Source organism: Squalius cephalus, assembly GCF_949319135.1.
Source record: "Squalius cephalus genome assembly, chromosome: 22".
NCBI classification, from domain to species: domain Eukaryota; kingdom Metazoa; phylum Chordata; class Actinopteri; order Cypriniformes; family Leuciscidae; genus Squalius; species Squalius cephalus.
In genome coordinates, this window is record NC_137143.1 from 31866212 (window position 1) to 31885406 (window position 19195).

The 19195-nt window shown below is 37.2% G+C and overlaps 3 protein-coding genes across 4 annotated transcripts in view; all 3 read left to right on the forward strand.

The window, feature by feature from the left end:
• acyp2 (acylphosphatase 2, muscle type) overlaps positions 1–1231 on the forward strand; it is a 74097-nt gene extending 72866 nt beyond the window's left edge. For both annotated transcript variants that reach the window (XM_079857879.1, XM_079857878.1), the window contains exon 4: positions 537–1231. In XM_079857879.1, coding sequence (XP_079714005.1) covers positions 537–651 — 115 coding nt within the window. In that variant the 3' untranslated portion in view covers positions 652–1231. The remainder of the gene's footprint in view (positions 1–536) is intronic.
• Positions 1232–5052: 3821 nt separating this feature from the next.
• LOC307150538 (ciliary microtubule inner protein 6-like) lies at positions 5053–7385 on the forward strand. The gene is made up of 4 exons (XM_079857877.1): positions 5053–5182; positions 5262–5460; positions 6304–6451; positions 6765–7385. Exons 1-4 carry the CDS (start codon positions 5106–5108, stop codon positions 6824–6826), a joined length of 486 nt encoding a protein of 161 aa, XP_079714003.1. The 5' UTR covers positions 5053–5105; the 3' UTR covers positions 6827–7385.
• A 4371-nt stretch (positions 7386–11756) lies between these two features.
• Positions 11757–19195, forward strand: part of sptbn1 (spectrin, beta, non-erythrocytic 1) — a 120817-nt gene continuing 113378 nt past the window's right edge. Inside the window, exon 1 of the mRNA XM_079857790.1 lies at positions 11757–11878. The gene's annotated coding sequence lies outside the window, so the exon portion shown is untranslated. The remainder of the gene's footprint in view (positions 11879–19195) is intronic.

The following is a 19195-nucleotide window of genomic DNA, read 5'->3' on the forward strand; positions in this document are numbered from 1 at the left end:
TGTGTGTGTGTGTGTGTGTGTGTGTGTGTGTGTGTGTGTGTGTGTGATAGGTAGATTTAGGGTTCGGGTTTGTGTGTCTGTGTGTGTGTGTGTGTGTGTGTGTGTGTGTGTGTGTGTGTGTGTGTGTGTGTTTGTGTGTGTGTGTGTGTGCGTGTGTGTGCGTGTGTGTGTGTGTGTGTGTGCGCGTGTGTGTGTGTATGTGTATGTGTATATGTGCGCGTGTGTGTGTGTGTGTGTGTGTGTCCGCCTCGCCCTTGTTTTTCGAAAAAGAAAATGGATGCTGTTTATCCTCCTGCAGTTGGACAAAAAATAAGATCTTTGTTTATGTTTTTGTCTGTGTTTCTTATGGCGTTGTTTCTTGTCTTTCTAAACCTGTAAGATTTATGAGAACTGTGATTGACTGTCTTCCTTCTGTGAAACATAGAGATGATGTCGAGTTCAGAAAATGACTCACTCGTGCATCATATTCCATATTCTCTGACATCTCTCTCTCGCTCTCTCTCTCTCTCTCTCTCTCTCTCTCTCTCTCTATATAGGATGTACTGGCTCAGTAAAGTGGGCAGCCCCAGCTCTCGGATCGACCGCGCTCAGTTCTCCAACGAGAGACGCATCTCTAAACTGGAGATTCGTGGATTTGGCACTCGATACTGAAACCCGACCCAGTCCCATCGGCACCGGCAATCAATAAACCCGAACACTGGCCAGATCTTCACCAGATACACTGAAGAACAAAACCAGAACCCCATAATCTGTTGTTTATATTTATTAGCATAGGGTTGTAAATGTGAATTAATTGTTTGATTTTATGCAACTTTCTCAAAGCAAAACACAAACTTAAGAGTTGTGATCCATCCATTCAATCTCAACACTCTACAAAGATAAAACAATATCAAATATTGAACTGGATTGTTATCTTATAAAGTATTATATATTTTAAAAGATTTTTAAATTACTTTACTGTGTACAAATTCAGCTTTGATCACATGAATAAATTACACTTTACTATATATTCACATAGAAAACAGCTATTTTAAATTGTAATAATATTTCACAATTTTTACTGTATTTTTGATCATATAAATTCAGCCTAGGAGAGCAGAAGATACTTCTTTTTAAAAAAAAATTTTTTTAAAATTGTAATTATTAATTGAATCATAGATAATTATATGTCCACATTAAAAACCGCTTGATGTAAAGTTTATCAGACTAATAAACCTCTATAAATACACCCAAACATTGTACAGTTTCATTGCATTTTAGACTTGTTATTAAATGAGTATGACGGCTCTCTGTTGTCCAGAGATATGAATATTAGACGTCCTCTGATTATCCTCTTTCAGGAGATCTTCACTTCATGCATAATCGACCAATCACAGCATCCGGCGCTTGTGTTTCCGGGAAAAACCCATCCTTCCTCACAGAGCTCTCTTAAGGTGGAGTGTGTGTGAGACTGGTGTGTGTGACGCTCTCGTGCAGCGTCAGCTTCTGTCCGCATCAAAACTGCATCAGGAATTATTGCTAACATCATAACGTCTTTAGAACTGAGCTCAAAGCGTCTCTCGGATTGAACATGTTGCATCAGAGACACAAAAACAGAGTCCCCGGGGTGTCCTTTTTCTCCCAGCATGCTTCACTTCGGCTAATCTGCATGGTTAGAGAGGCTGGAATCCTCTTAGCTGACAGTTGCAAGATTAGATCAGAGGCTTAACTAGGGTTTGTGTCTGTGAATAGACGGACTGCTCTCAGACTGATCTAGGAACAGTTTGATGTGCTCAAATCAAAGAAATCACAATATCTGTCAGACTCCACAGATCCCGGATCCGGGCCTCTCTGATGGAATGTGCCGGGCTCTTTGTTTGGGATCTCTCTGGGTTTCCCAAAAGCATCTCAGGCAAACGTTCTTGAGACGGAAGAAACACTTTCCCATGATCTGCTGAGACCAACAGGTGTTTGGAAACTTACCTGGAACTTTAGTGGAACATTGTATCATTGTATGTACTGATCAAAAGTGACAGTTAAGACATTTAGAATGTTACAAAATGTTTCTTTTTCAAATATCTTTCTATTCATCAAAGAATCCTGAAAAATAACACAACAACCCGAAGAAGCAAAACTGTTTTCAACATTGATAATATTAATAATTAAGCAGCAAATCCTCATATTAGAGTGATTTCTGAAGGATCATGTGACACTGAAGACTGGAGTAATGATGCTGAAAATTCAGCTTTGATCACAGGAATAAATTACACTTTACTATATATTCACATAGAAACTGTTCTTTTAAACTATATTAATATTTCACAATATTACAGTTTTGAAGTGGCGTTTGCTGCGCCGGTCACTCAGTGTTTTAATGGACTCGGGGTTTGATTGATTGGATCAGGGTTTCCTGACCGTCCGTCTCGTGTTTGACCGAGGTCTTTTAACATATTTAAAGTTAACCTGCTAAACTGGTTAAATCTGACTTTCTCTTTTAACTTCAAGACAATCCACACAATGATTCAGTGCTCTTTGTGAATGCTCATGCTTCTTTGAATTATCTATCTAAAACATATGTATATAATGAATATTTTAATGTGTTTATGCATCTATTTACATCCAGGTTTAACCACATTGCATGTCAGATTGAAACAGGAAGCAATAACAGAACGGAAGTAGTGAAAGAACAGGAAACTGGTTTGTTTTCAGATTTCCACTGAGGTTTTCTTCTTCTTGCTAGTGGAAAAACTGTGACTCTGGAATGCACATGTTCTCCAACTCTCCAACTCGCTTCAGGAGTAATGCAAACATGGACTTTATTGCACTTTAAGATCTACTTAATGATTTCTGTTACACTTCATTTTAAGGTCTCTGTGTTACAGTGTAATTAGTACTGAGTAATAATAATAATTAACTGCATGTACTTACTATAGGATTAGGATTTGGTTGAGGGTTAGTTGCATGTAATTATGCATCATTTATAGTTATTGCTACAGTAGGTACATGTAACATATGTAACAAGGACACCTTTTTCCCTCATAAATAGTTGAATAAATAAATAAATAAATAATACGACGTGGAAACCAGGCTTGTGCACAATTCAGAATTGAATTGAGAATGACTCCTTAATTCCAATTCAATTCTTGAATTTGAATTGATGTCAAAAACAGGATCTAGAATTACAATTCGAATTTGAATTAAAGGAAGCAGAATTGCAATTCAATAAAAATTCAAAGAAATTCATTTACATATTTTAAGTGAAGTGTTTAACAATGAAGCTTTACAGTATATATCAGATATGATTGCATTATAAATTATATTAGTTTGAACTACTTACATTAAAAGGATATGTTTTCCCCCAGCAATGAATGTTAAAAGCTCTAGTCACAGAACAAATAATTAAGTCTGATTTATTGTAATTGTAATTTTGTGGAACATGATGGAACATGACTCCATTTCCCAGAATGCTTTAACCAAGTATTTAAAATGGTTGCTAAATAATTTGAGGTGGACATTTGTTTGAAAGCACAATTTCATGGGCAACACTGGACTTTTTAAGTTTCAGAAGTCCTTTACAACTTCACTCTGCACCTGTTGAGAGAATCTTTAGTGTTGCAGGAAAGATATTCAGACCAGGACGGTGCAGACTCAATGAAAAAACATTTGAGGAGCTATTGAGAATTAGATGCAACAGTGTTGCTCAGTAATTTTTTTTGCATTGGAATAAATGATAACTGCATTTACAACAACTTTGTGTTTGTGTGATTACTTTGAAATGAAAATTACATTGGAACAAAACTAATTAAACAACATTGAGGAGGGGGTAATTTATTTCAAGAATTTGATCAATATCTATTTTAGAACAAAATGTATGCAGGTTTGAGGAGTAAATAGTTACATGAAATGAAATTTCTGTTATTAAATTACAAAATTAATGTAATTGCATTTAGTTGTATTACTGAGGTAAAATGTTTAATTCAATTAGTTACTAATCAACTTAAAACAAAATTGCTTTGCATTGATAAAGTTATCCAAATAAAGTAATCCAAACCACATTTATAATGGGTAACTAATAACAGTAAGCAATAACATTTCCAAAGTAACCTTCCTAACACTGAATGCATGCGAGACTCAACACATTCTTTCTGTTGTGTGACTGTGTGGAATTGCTTTGAATTGCCATGAATTTAATTCCACTTCCTGTCATTCCAATTCAAATTCAATTCAACGTCCTGTGGGGCGGAGTAAATTCAATTCAAATTCCAATTCATTGAATGGAGGCCAATTCTGAAATTCTGAATTTTGCACAAGCCTGGTGGAAACACTTGACTTTTGTTCAAAAGTCCTGCACAGTTCCACATGTGATGGTCTCAGAAGGCTAAATCATGGTGCTTTGATTTATTCCATAGTACTGAATGATTAAATTCATATGCAATGGTACTAAAATACTGTATTACTTGAAGTTGCATTACTGTTCAAATATCTGAGGTCATTATGATACTTTTGTTTAGCAATGACACTCTAAGTCTAAACTGATCAAAAGTGACAGTATATGCTTTTACATTGTTCCAAACAAATAAATGCTGTACTTTCTATTAATAAAAGAATTTAGAAAATAAATGTAGCAAGATTTCAACAAAATTATCATGCATCAAATCATCATATTAGAGTGATTTCTGAAGGGTCATGTGACACTGAAGACTGGAGTAATGATGCTGAAAATTACAGAAATAAATTACACTTTACTATATATTCACATAGAAAACAGATATTTTAAACTGTAAAAAATATTTCACAATTTTTACTGTATTTTATGATCAGATAAATGCAACAGAAGATACTCTTTCATAAACATACATTGTATGTTTTGTAAAACCAATGGTATAACCATGATAACATTTCCAAAAAAAAATATTGTTCTTTTATGCTAGTGGCATTGCCAAAAAGTTGACCACAGACCTGATCTCTTACATAAATATATTACATAATTTCAGTTATTTTGTGCTCTTTCTCTGCATTATTGTCTGTTTTATAGAAAGCCTCATGAGTGGGTGTCAGATTTCGTATCGTCACTGTTGCATAGCAACCAGTCGCCAACAGCTCTGAACCCGCTTATTCTGCATTCAATGGAAGAGCAAATGTACCATAATGCAGAAATATCTCGAAAAATGCCTCGAAAAAAGAAGGTTTTGGAGTCTTTCCAGTGAGTATACTGTATATGTTATGCTGTAACTCCCTGCTTTCCCGAAGATCTGGTGTCAGACTCTGTCTTATATCTGCAGGTCAAACACCTTCAGGATCTTTGATGAAACGCTGCCGGAGCGTCTTGATCCTGTCCGAGTTTATCAGAACCATAGATGTCCTGCAAGAGACCCGGAAGAGCCCGAGAGCCGAAACATCCCACATCCACACAACTGCAGGTTCATCAGGACTAATGTCAGATTCCTGAATGAGCCCATCGCCCACATGGACACAGAGCAGGTGGAAATATATATCATCCTGAGGGGAAATATTAAAGGGGTGGTTGATTATGATTGGACTTTTCTAACTTTAGTTAGTGTGTAATGTTGCTGTTTGAACATAAACAACATCTGCAAAGTTACAACGCTCAAAGTTCAAAGCAAAGGGAGATATTTGCTTTTAAAGAAATCGCTTTTTAAGGACTACAACGGGTTAGTGACATCACCAACCCTAGAATTTACATAAACCCCGCCCCCTGAACACGATTTACAGATTATCATGACAGAATATGCTAATCAATGACTAGAAGATAACTACACATCAGCTTCATAAATTCATCAACTAACCATTCAGAAATGTCCTGTTGCTTCTACATGTTTCACTTCTTCTTGAGTCTCTCCATCATTGTCTGACTCCGGTTTGAACATAAAAGACTAAACATTTTAGAAATTTTCAGTGCATGTGTGTATGAGGTAAAAGGACACGAGCTGTTGAAGCTCCGCCCCCTGCGCCTGCAGCTCATTTGCATTTAAAGGGACAGACAAAAACGGTGTGTTTTTGCTCACCCTCAAAAAGTGACAATTTTAACATGATATATAAAAATATCTGTGGGGTATTTTGAGGTAAAACTTCACACACACACTCTGGGGACATCAGAGACTTATTTTACATCTTGTGAAAAGGGCATTATACCAGCCCTTTAAGAATAAAAGTTCGAGTCAAGAGCCCAATCACATAAATTAACTACATTTAATTTGACGAACATAATTTTTGAATGTATCATTTTCCTTTGTGTAAGCTGTTTAATTGAAGATAACATTATAATTTAACTCATAATTTTTGACCATTTTGCCCAATAACTAGTTTAACTGGTGGTCCAGCAGTCCTGAAGAAGCTCCACCTGTGAAACCAGTTTACAGTAAATCCAGCACTCAGAGAAGAGACTTCCAGCCAATCAGAGACTCTCCTGCCAGAGCACGAGACACCAGCAGACCCGCGGCCAGAGGAATCAGTACGTGTGTGTGTGTGTGTATGATGAGTATGGTTTAGGGGTTGGATTAGTGTGTGTGTGTGTGTGTGTGTGTGTGTGTGTGTGTGTGTGTGTGTGTGTGTGTGTGTGTGTGTGTGTGTGATGGGTAGGTTTAGGGGTCGGGTTAGCGTGTGTGTGTGTGTGTGTGTGTGTGTGTGTGTGTGTGTGTGTGTGTGTGTGTGTGTGTGTGTGTGTGTGTGTGTGTGTGTGTGTGTGTGTGTGTAAATGTACAGTAATAGTATATTATGACATCAGCCGCTTTTATTATCAAACATGTTTTTTCATTGTTTTGCAGTCCCAGCTCTAAGTTCCACTGACCAATCAGAAAAACTCCAGGACTTTCACAGACCTGAATGATTGTTGAAGATCACATGACCGGCCCTAACACCGTGAACACAAAAGAAGATCATTGGGTGAACTATCCCTTTAAGACTGTTTCAAAAGATGTGCAAGTGATTTAGAAAAACTGTAAAACCTTTTGGACTCAAAAAACACCATTAAAGAGCCACAGAAGTATCATAACAACGGACACGTCACAATATTCCTCATTATAATAATTCATATGCAGAATAAAGGGGCGGGGCCTGGTTGAGTTAGTTAGTAGTGTGTTAAACTGGCGGTTATGATAAGGGGCGGGGCATTTCCCAAACACACTCGAAGCGCTTGACCAATCACAACACACTGCTCCAGCCGACCAATCAGAGCACCTTTTCAGGAGGAGGGGCTTCATAGAGACAGGAAGTAAACAGAGCGTTACTGACAGACTGGGAAGAGAGGAGCCGCAACAATGGAGAATATGAGGAGAATAATCAACATTCAAGTTCTAGTAGAGCCTGAAAACAACATCAAGGGAATAAAGTTATTCACACTCAGGTTTAGTCTTAGTTATGCTCTCTACAGTGACAGCTAACAGACTCACGCAAATGAAGCTGCAGCTGAGCGTCACTGATATGTGAAATGATTTACAGTAAAGTAATTAATCATTTTACTGTGTCGTCTGTCAGGGCGGTGCATCTGCACTGAAATAAACTGATGCATATTTGTCAGTCATACATACATGAAGAAACAGGTAAGACCTTGTTTCAGTCCCATACTTGAAAATCAAGCGTTTAATGTTGTTTATTTGTGTCTATGTGGTGTTTTTAATCTGCTTTAAGACAAAGCATGTGTAAATTCATAAGTCGACAGCATTGCTGAGTATTTCCTCCTTAAAACTGCAGTGAACCAAAGACAGTCTCAAAAACACACTTTGAAATCGCTGGTGTTTCTGACGTCACAAACTACCTTGTAACCAATCAGATCAACGTGTGATCGTCAACCAGTGGATCTCTGAGCTGAGCGAGTGAGTGGAGGCGGGGCTCATTTGCATATTCATAGAACCGCGCATACTAAATGAGGCAAGGGTGTCGAGTTACATTCAAGATATTTTAAGTCATGAAGGAAAAAAAACTTTTAAAAATGTCATTTTGGTGATCATAGATGGATAAAATCAAAGCTTTAAAATCAAAGTTTCAAAGCTAGTCTAATTTGAATCCTGTTCATACTTTTTAACTGAATAAATGCAATTGTTTTCACAATGAACAGATTTATGCTGATTATAAGCAATTTGAATGAATGTATTTTGAATAGTCAAATGGATGCAAACATGCCTCAACTGATGCTATTAGTTTGTTTATGATAAAACTGTCTAATCCAGATGGATGGAAATGTTATATGCAATATAAATACATAAATTATTTATATACATTAATCTAAATATTTTTGGAGTGTGGTAACTTCGCAGATGTGCGCACTCTTTTCCCTCACAGTGAACTGACTCCTGGCTGGACTTCGAACAGCTGTGTTCGTTCATTCCCCGCAGCTCACCCCGAAAATGAAGGATCTGATGTCATTTACTCACACTATTGTTGGTCCAAACCCTAGTGAACATTGTAGAGAAATACTGTTGAGAGCACTCATCCTTTAAATCTCTCTCTCTCTCTCTCTCTCTCTCCTGGACATTCCTGAGCTCAGAGGGGTCTTGTTTGCCCTCGGCAGGGACGGTGGACCTGTAGATCCTGGTGTTCCTCTCAGTGGATTCAGAAGTGGGAGAGAGGAGGCCCGTCCCACAGCAGGCCCGGGAGACCGAGGGGAATCTGTCCTTCGGGCGGGACGGGCCTCCTCTCTCCCACTTCTGAATCCACTGAGAGGAACACCAGGATCAACAGGTCCACCAACAGGTCCACAATTGTGATTTTACATCTTACAATTCTGACATTATTTCTCAGAATTGCGAGATATAAAGTCAGAATTGCGAGATATAAACACAATTGTGTGTTATAAAGTCATAATTGCCAGATATAAACACAATTGTGTGTTATAAAGTCATAATTGCCAGATATAAACACAATTGTGTGTTATAAAGTCATAATTGCGAGATATAAACACAATTGTGTGTTATAAAGTCATAATTGTGAGATATAAAGTCATAATTGCCAGATATAAACACAATTGTGTGTTATAAAGTCATAATTGCCAGATATAAACACAATTGTGTGTTATAAAGTCATAATTGCCAGATATAAACACAATTGTGTGTTATAAAGTCATAATTGCGAGATATAAACACAATTGTGTGTTATAAAGTCATAATTGTGAGATATAAAGTCATAATTGCCAGATATAAACACAATTGTGTGTTATAAAGTCATAATTGCCAGATATAAACACAATTGTGTGTTATAAAGTCATAATTGCCAGATATAAACACAATTGTGTGTTATAAAGTCATAATTGCGAGATATAAACACAATTGTGTGTTATAAAGTCATAATTGTGAGATATAAAGTCATAATTGCCAGATATAAACACAATTGTGTGTTATAAAGTCATAATTGCCAGATATAAACACAATTGTGTGTTATAAAGTCATAATTGCCAGATATAAACACAATTGTGTGTTATAAAGTCATAATTGCGAGATATAAACACAATTGTGTGTTATAAAGTCATAATTGCGAGATATAAACACAATTGTGTGTTATAAAGTCATAATTGCGAGATATAAACACAATTGTGTGTTATAAAGTCATAATTGCGAGATATAAACACAATTGTGTGTTATAAAGTCCCATTCTAAGGAAAAAAGACTGACTATATTAATGTTAAAATGTACTATATATATGTTAAAAAATATATCGCTCATTTTTAGCTCATGTTAGTTAATGCATTAACTAATTTTAACAAATGAGCCCTTATTGTAAAGTGTTATAATATTTATATTTAATTAATATATTATACATATTACATATGTGTTTATTATATTATTTACATATTATTTTTTCATTAAAAATAACCTTTTTTTTTTTTTTATACTTCATGACAGTTGTTTTACATTATATTACAGTCATTTTTAAATTGAGAACAAAAGGAATAAAAGCAGAAAAAGTCTTAACTGTCATGAAAATATGTGGCAATGCAAAAAAAAAAATCCTTATGGTTCTACAAACAGGCTTTATTTGTTATGGCAAAATAATTTCTTTTTGGGGTGAAATATGATGTGTTTTCTGAGATATTAATTGAGGCCTGATCCCGTCCCACATCCACCGCCGCTCCGGCTCGGATCATGTCATTTATATATCCAGATATTGATAATGTTCACTTGAATTAAAGCCTCTAATGAACATGTGACAATTTATTTGATAAGTTTCTCCTTACACACAAACTGAGGGGTGAGTGGATCTAATCATCCACAATCAAATTATGTATGAAATCAAATCAGTGTGAACATTGAAGTCTCAGTGAATGTTTGATGATGAAGATTAGGTATATAGGCCGATCCATAACCCGGATGACATGCGAACACAATGAAAACAGAGTAGCAGTGGATGAGCTTGTTGTCCTTGTTGGAGGACAGACAATTTCCAGACCCACCCAACAGGAAGTCCATTCTGGTTCTTTGTGTATGAAAGGCCTTCTCTTTGAATTATGAATGTGTGTGTGTGTGTGTGTGTGTGTGTGTGTGTGTGTGTGTGTGTGTGTGTGTGTGACGCTGCATGTTCTTCATCTGATTGGAGAAGATGTAAATACTTCATGAAAACGGTCTGAACTGAACTGACCACTTTAACTACAATATATTGACTGAAAAGGTGTAGGCTAATGTTTTAATTCAGTAAGATCCCAAATAACAACAACAACAAGAAAAACGATTGCTCAAAGTGTAGTTTCCTTTATTTAACAGCTATAAAATCAAAAGACAGACACCATACACAAAGATATTTACTGCATGAATGTTGTTTTGAAGCAACAGCATTGCATTTTAAATTGCACATCTGCACCAAAAATAGTTTTAGGCCGCAAAAACAGGTTTTGACATTTTTAAGTTCATCATATTTTCTTTATTAAAACATGGCCTAAACACCATATATCCACTGACCTTAGAACAGCCCATAGGCCTACTAGTAATAGCCTATCCCATTAGCGTTTTCTTTTTGTTTTGAAATTGCGGCCTTCATCATAGTAGCGAAGAGATGTTTGATTTGTTTGAGCGAATCGATTCTATCATTTTAATGAACCGACTCACTGATTCGTCTCCCGCGTTGCTCAGATGCTTATGAATAAAGTCTAGGCTTGGCTCGTTTTATTTTTGTTTTGAAATTGCTGCCTTCATCATAGTAGCGTGGAGATTCGAATGTTTAAGTGAACCGATTCAGTGATTCATCTCCTACGTTTCGCGTTCAGATGTGTATGAATAAAGTCTTTTCTTTTAGTTGTTGTCAAATATTTAGTTAGATTCTGCTTTTTAGTTCTGTGTTTTCGGTTGCTTTAATTACTAATTGAGATTCTCCATTTATGTTTTTGCCATCTCATCGAAAATAATTGTCAAATGATTTTTTTTACAGTCAGATTCACCGATTGATTTTCATTTGAATCTTTATTTGTTGTGGTTAGATAGCCTACCTATTGTTTATTATTGTTATCTTCCTACCAAGACTGTAGCAAACGTTGAGTAGCCTATGGTTCTTCTAACTTGTTACCTCATATTGTAGGCCTACGCCCATACATTTGTTTTACCCTGTGATTTGCAGAATTTTGAATCAGTTCAGAAGAATCGACTCGCGATCACGCTAGACTTCATTCACACACATCTGAACGCGCAACGCTGGAGACGAATCAGTGAGTCGGTTCATTGAATCAATCGAATCGGTTCTCTTAAACAAATCAAATGTTTCCCCGCTACTATGGCGAAGGCCACTATTTCTGGCTATAGTAGGTTTGGTAAACTCCCCGCCCCGTGTTTCAGTGCAGCAGAGACGGGGAGGGAGTCAGTGCGCATCGGTCACTCCCAGCGCAGTGTGTCCAGCCTCTCTCTCGCTCATTGCGCGCTGCGGACTCCAAACGCGGTGAAGTTTATCACGCATTCTTTTATCGGTAAGTGCAAAAGAACCCTTTATTTCATCATCAAATGTTTCATTGGGAACACACAGGCTGAAATGCGCTCGCTCAGACCGCGTTTGCCGCAATACTAACAGTGATTTTCCCATAAATACGTGGGTGGCGATGGAGTCCAAATGAGAGGAGTTTGCGTCAATGATATAAATCCAGGTGTATTAAATGCGGATACAGATTTAGAGGCCTTTACGTGTTTAAATAATTGTTTAAGATATATTATATGTTATATACAAACCAGGATTGATGCCGTACTATGTGCGTGATCAATAGTGGGAATCTTTGGAATAACGGTACACTAGAATATGGATGCAAACAGGCGTGGTCAGATGGCTGGAGTTTTGCCTTATCCAAATCGCAAACAGCCATTTGCATCACCAGCGGGTTACTGTAATCAGGAAAATGACTGTGTGGTTGTGATCTAGCAGTTTGTGATGTGCTAACTCGTCATCTTATGATATAAATGTGGAAATCTGGGATGTTGCTCTCGGTGACCTGAAATGGATGTTGATCCGGTGCCCATCATCTCCACTGCGGTACTCCAAAGAGAAATCACCATTTCACGCGTTACTGTTGTTGCATGACAGATCCGCAGCGGGTTACTAATATCCTTCAGTCGATCTCACGGGTCTGTGTTTCTACACTTCAGGCGTCGCGTCGTCTGGATGCTGTTAGCGTCTGTTTGCGAATGATAATCAGAGGCTTTCAGACAGACTATGCGTGACATTTCCAGGGGTTGTGGATGTAAATGATTCAGATAATCGCCGCAGGGCTTAGTTTTATAAGGGCCTATAGAGAGAGAGCGTTTATTTGTCATGCTGCAGCACTAATGCGGCCTTTGCGTGATCATTCAGGGCAAGTGCGCATAAATCGCACTAGATAAATTAAAAATATTTGCGCGCGCTATCCGGACTGTTGCGGTTACGCACTCGCCACATTAGCGCTTAATGGGAAACATCAGACTCCAGTGCAGCAAAACAGTCGGACATGATGTCATAATGGCACGCATGTAACGCACCGCAAGCGTTTGTGATGTCATAAAGGCATGCACGTAGTCTCGTGCAATTTGGAAAGGAATATTCGTATACTGTGCAGCATGCAACTGCGTTTAATAGCATGCACATTTTAATGACCTAGTTGCATTGCATGACTCAACAAGTGTATCCAGTCTCACTGCAGATAATAAAATGATTATTTTGCACATGCACTCCAATATTTTTATCACTTCGTAGCATAAATGTTGAGTCAAGGAAAGGAAAAAAGCCACAGAAAATGGAAAGTTAAGACTATTTGGCACATTTTGACGAGTTCTGAGTTTCACATACTATGCACAATTTCACATACTCTGACTTCACAAACAAGTATGATAGTATGCCAACGGAGCATAGCGTGCCATGCAGTCCCCATAGTGATTGTGTGTCCCCCAGCAACATTCAGCGGAGTTGCAGGAGTGTATTGTGTATTCTGACAGCCGGCTGCTTCATCGGTTTAATGGTGGGAGGCGTGAGGGGATTTAGAGGTGCTAAAGAAGACCTGAAACTTGCAAATTCGCTGGAATTTAAAGCAGCTCCAGATGGTTTTGTTCAACAAGAGCGTGGGCACCCTGGAGTGATGGTGCTCAGCTCAGATATTCCATTTGTTTTTTACACTAGAGCCACACCTACTATATATTTAACTATTATCCTGGACACATTCAAGTCTCTGGGTGACGGTTTGCACCTGGATATCTGATCCGAACAGTTTTTATGCACATATATTCCTAAAAAATAAAAAGCAATGGCTTTTTTAGTTCACCAAGGTACCTTTCAGTGAACAGTTCTTTAAAGAACCATTTTTCCACTATAAAGAACCTTTTGTGCAATGCAAATAAAGAACATTTTGGCATTATTCCTTCTAAAATGAGCAAGCTGTTTCTCTGAATAACCTCATGCATAGTGCATTTGTGATCCGTTGGTGTGAATGAGATCTGGTGTGAAGCTATTTCTCATTGCAGTGCGAGAACTCATGAAGCATTCTCCACACTGGTGTGAAATGGCTTCTCATTTGATGATTCAGTCAACGCCATGTTGCTTTTTGAAATGTCTTTTTCATTTCATCTCTAATTAATATTTACCCCTTCCCTGTTATAGTCTTCATCAAGCTTTGGCATATGATTCAGGCAGTTTTATCAGTAAAAGCTTTGGTTCTGGTTGGGCTCTGAGAGGTCTTGGCAGGTTTTCCGAGTGAGAGCTTGGCACAGAAAATGCACTCAGCATTAGTTTTCTTTCTTCCCTTGATGCATCAGCTTTATGCACAGGCCGGTTTGCTCAAGAAGACGCCCTCAGATTGCTTTACATCCAGCATTGCAGTTTAAAGAAGCTCTACACAAGTGCATGAGCGCAGATGCTTTGGATCTCGGTTTATGCAATGTTTCAGACCAGCATTCATAATGCAACACAAGTATGCATTGCCGCAAGGAGTTTTATTGTAGGCGTTGTCTTCTACGGTCAGTTTTTCTTGGCTAGTTTTCACTCAGGTCAGAATGGCAGAGAAACTGCTTGAAGGGAATCTTGTTGAGCAAATTAATTCAAATTGATATGTTTAGTTAGTTAGTTGAAATGCGTTTCCACCAGAGCAATGCAAGATGCATTTGTTGATTGGGAAATTTTAATGGGAAAAGTGTCCCAATCAACCTGAATTCCCCCAATGAGACCGAACTCTATGCAATCAATCACATCAAGCGTGTTTCTGGCCCGTTTGAGGAATGAAACCTTGATTTGATGGATTGCTTAGCATGTGATCTTATCATTAAACATGTGTTCATGTGTTCTTGTATAAGTTGAATTCCAACCTCTTTCCTGCACTTCTATGAATTGTTTGATTGTCCTCATGGCAAGAGCTGGGTTTGCAGCCAAAGTAAGCAGTAAAATTCACTCTCCTGTCGATATTTCCATCATGCGAATGGCTTTCGGTGCGTCTGTCCAATAACAACAGCAGAGTTTCCCTCCGACACTTCCGAACAAAATGGAGTTCCCACTCAAGAGCAGCGAAGCGTGCAGCGACACAATATCCCTGTTGTCTTCTTTATAAACGCATACCTGTTGTACGACAAGGGTGGATTAATCTCACAGCAGAGAGTGTGTAACAGTAGGACAGGTGCTGGGGCCCGATGCTCTGTGTTGAAGAGGGACCAGCTGTCATGACAACAGGTGAGGGACACATGGTCCCGATGGGTGGCCCCGGGAATGAGTGTGTTTGGACTGGGTGATGTGGATAGAAAAAAGTTCTACAAATTATGTTAAAATATAATTATAAATTATTATTTATTAAATAATATACAATGCTTATACAATGTATTTGTTAAATTATATGTATTATATTTATTCAAATGTTTTCAGCCTTTTGAGGATATTTGATATAGGTTACGCATTTGCTGTAAAATGTATGTAATATTTTTTTTCTAATCAAAATGTTAAATGCAAAAAATGAATTTTTTTTTTTTTATTATTTAAAAATTATTTTGCAAGCTATTAAATGCAAAATGTTTAATTCAAAAATTTAAACGCATTTGATATAGATTTTAATACGGATTTATTTGCTCTAAAATTATTGAAAATTATTTTTCAATCAAAATAACCAATTCAAAATGTTAAATGCAAAAAATAAAATATATATTTTTTTAATTCAAAATAATTTTGCAAGCTATTAAATGCAAAATGTTTAATTCAAAAATTAAAACGCACTTGATATAGATTTTAATATGTTTGTATTTGCTCTAAAATTATTGAAAATTTTGAATAATTTTTTTTTCAATCAAAATAACCAATTCAAAATGTTAAATGCAAAAAAAGAAAAGAAAAGTAATATGCAGGAAAGTGTAGTTATAAATAATCAAGGCAAGGAAATATTACATCATATATTATTTTTATTAATAAAGCACTTGCCGCATTCACCATGTTGCTTTATTTTAATAAATATTATAGGATATTTTGTAATTTTATTCATGTTACCTAGCCCAAATGCAGGGTGTGTTTTGGCCGTATTAAAGTCATAATGAAACGGAAGTATATTTTCCATATTGTGACATTACGTACATCAGAGTGTAATGGATTATTATTCTGTGTATCGGTGTTTGATTGGATGTTGAGATGTGGGCGTGGCTCTCAAAACTCTATACAGACAAAATCCCTTTAAAGGACTGTCCTAAAGTATACAAATACCATAATATGTTTGCAGAGGTTTAGGAAACTTAGTTCACACACTACAGCCAGTAAATCTATTTTGAAATGTGTGTTCCGTGTCGGAATGTCTGTTTTGTGTTGGTCAGTGTGACTCCGCCCACTTTGCCAATTTACCCAATAGTATTTCGACACTCCGGGTTGCCAGTTAGTGGAAAACACAGCGTTTGAAGCCAGCAATCAAACTGGTTCAGAGATCGCGGATTCTACCCGACCTAAAAAGCCTCGTTATCCATCTGAAAAGATGACACGAGGCATATTAAAGCACGGATAAATCATGTCTCGTCGCCTTTATTGTCATTTTCACTCATTCCTGTTGCACATCCTCAATCTGGCAACCATAGAGTCTAAAAGTGTTTGATACAGATGAGCATGAGCTTGCAGGAGCGGCGTTTAAGAGGACTAAACGATTGTACGTCATAACATTTTGTGGCTGATTTTAAGTGTCTTATAGAATGAGCTCATGCCCCCCCCCCCCTCCCCCCCCCTCCACATCTTCTCTGTGTTTCTACAGCTGCTTCTCCTCGGGCCGCCTGGAATTTAATTTACGCTCTTATTTTAGGGCCTGAGAGCCACTAACCCAATAGAGGCGAGGAACTCAAAGACATTTGTCTGCCTGCACGGTTGCTTTGATTCTAACCGGTTCGAGCCCCTCAAAAGAAAACGAAACTAATTGCAACGCCCAGTTGCGTCTGTAAATGTTGCATTATTACAGATCCAAACATAATAATCAGAAGAGTTTTGCTGTGCACAAACACGCCCAGCACAATTGGACACAGGCGTGTGTCAGAACATTCTGTACGAGCTTAGGTCACGTCTTTATAGGGTAATTTCCACAATATTCTTCTTAATTATTTATTCTTTTCTCCCCTCTGGTAAAAGGCTCAGGTTTATTCAGATTCAGGAATAGGTTTTACAAGAGTGTTTAATCAACTCTAATGCCGAACACTAGTATTAGGAAAGAATACTAGACACTCATTAGATCAAAAATATCACTTTATTGGGTTACAGTGTCCTTGTTACATATGTTACATCTACTTACCATAGTAATAACAGTAAATTATGCATAATTACATGCAACTAACCCTCAACCAAACCCTAACCCTATAGTAAGTACATGTAGTTGCTTAATATTACTCAGTACTTAAATATATAATTACACTGTAACAATGACACCTTAAAATAAAGTGTAACCCTTTATTTATTTTTGTCACTGATTATCTTATTGTCATATGATTTAGCAATCATTTGCTAATGTATATATGTATATTTGTTTTGTTTAGCAGTGAGGTTTATTGTATTCGGTCTGTATAGTTGGTGGAGTATAGCATTCAAGTACGTTTTTCATTATACTTGGTAACTTGTACACATGACAATAACAAATGTGACCCTGGACCACAAAACCAGTCACATAGGTCAATTTTTTTAAATTGAGATGTATACATAACCTGAAAGCTGAAAAAATTATATTTCCATTGATGTGTGGTTTGTTAGGATAGGACAATATTTGGTCGAGATACAACTATAGTAAATCTGGAATCTGAGGATGCAAAAAAATCGAGAAAATCTCCTGTGCATTTATGTCCACGATTGTGCAGCATTCACTCACAGAAATACATGTTTTATATATTTACGGTAGGAAATTTACTAAATATCTTCATGGAACATGATCTTTACTGAATATCCTCATGATTTTTGGCATAAAAGAAAAAAGGATAATTTTGACTCGTACACTGTATTGTTGGCACGAATGACTTCATGAGATTTAGCTTGAGCTGATATCCACAGTCACAGATATAACTAGCCATTGCATCAGATCAGAAGGGCATCAAAGATGCAGATGTTTCCGGGATGACCGAATGCTGGCGTGGTCTCGGGCGACGGCTGATGTTCTGGGAGAAACACAGATTGGATCAGAGGAAATGAGGCCGGTCCTGAGGGACTGGGTGAGGTCTGCAGTCCTGGACGTGTTCTCCTGCTGTCGCTCCTCCTCTTCTCCTCCTCTTGTTATTTGATCCCTTCACTCTCTCCCTCCGTGTGTTGGCTGATGTGTTGCAGGATCACGAGATGATTAGAGAAGCATCTCCATCTCAAAGCTTTTACAAGCCATTGACTCTTTCACTGCCAGCGTTTCTCTCACAAAACTTTCATGGCCTTTCAAAAATGCTGAGAAAATGACCCAGTCAATCATTTTGTCACTTAAAATTCATCTTTAATAATCAAAATTACTTGACTTTTTTCCTTTAATAATTTAAATAAACAATAACTTCTTCATGCCTTAAAATATCTTGAATGTAACTCGACACCCTTTGCTTCATGAATATGCAAATGAGTCCCCGCCTCCACTCACTCACAGCAGCTCTGATTACCCGATCCACTCGCTCAACTGTAGTAAACGACACGATTGCAAGTGGAAATATTGGTTTAAATAGTGGTTTTTTGTCAAAGACTTGGTCCGGATGAGATTCAGAGCGATGATCTAAGCGTCTATCCAGCATTTATTTAAAATAATTTTCACAAAAAACTCATGTTCCCCAAACTATTTTTTTGTGTGAACATCTGAACAATACATCAGAAGAAAGAACAGGGTTCTGCTTGTAAACAAAAAAAAAAAAAAAAATTATTCCAGATTCATGCATTTTTTTAAATCAACACTTTAAAGTTGATAAAGTCGAGTTTTTGTCAAAGTCTTCATCCGGATGAGATTCAGAGCGATGATCTAAACACAGATCGAACTCCTCAAAGCTTCAGTCATTAACACACTCATGGGTTCAACATTTCATTCAGTAACGTCACGCAGTTTTGATTTATATTAGATTTAGGCGGTTTAATGTTTAATGATCGCATTATTTTAAATGCTTCTTTTCTATGCCTATTGAATTAAATGTCAGCTCATGTCGTTTGGTCACTTTTTGGGAACGAAAAATGTTTGAGTTCATAGTGAGATCTTGTCTTTGTATCAGAAGAAACACAAAACAGAGAAGAATTGAATCGCATTAAAAGAAAAGTCATTAAAAAGTGTTAATATGTAACAAGATATGGTTATTTTTCTCTTTTCTGTTGGTGTTCGTCACATTAATCA

What these genes read in the sequence shown, in the direction of transcription:
- LOC307150538 (XM_079857877.1), top strand. Translation starts at nt 5,106, where the DNA reads ATGGAAGAGCAAATGTACCATAATGCAGAAATATCTCGAAAAATGCCT. An exon ending in AAGGTTTTGGAGTCTTTCCA is followed by an intron (nt 5,183 to 5,261) that starts GTGAGTATACTG and finishes TTATATCTGCAG; the next exon opens with GTCAAACACCTTCAGGATCT. An exon ending in ACCCGCGGCCAGAGGAATCA is followed by an intron (nt 6,452 to 6,764) that starts GTACGTGTGTGT and finishes ATTGTTTTGCAG; the next exon opens with TCCCAGCTCTAAGTTCCACT.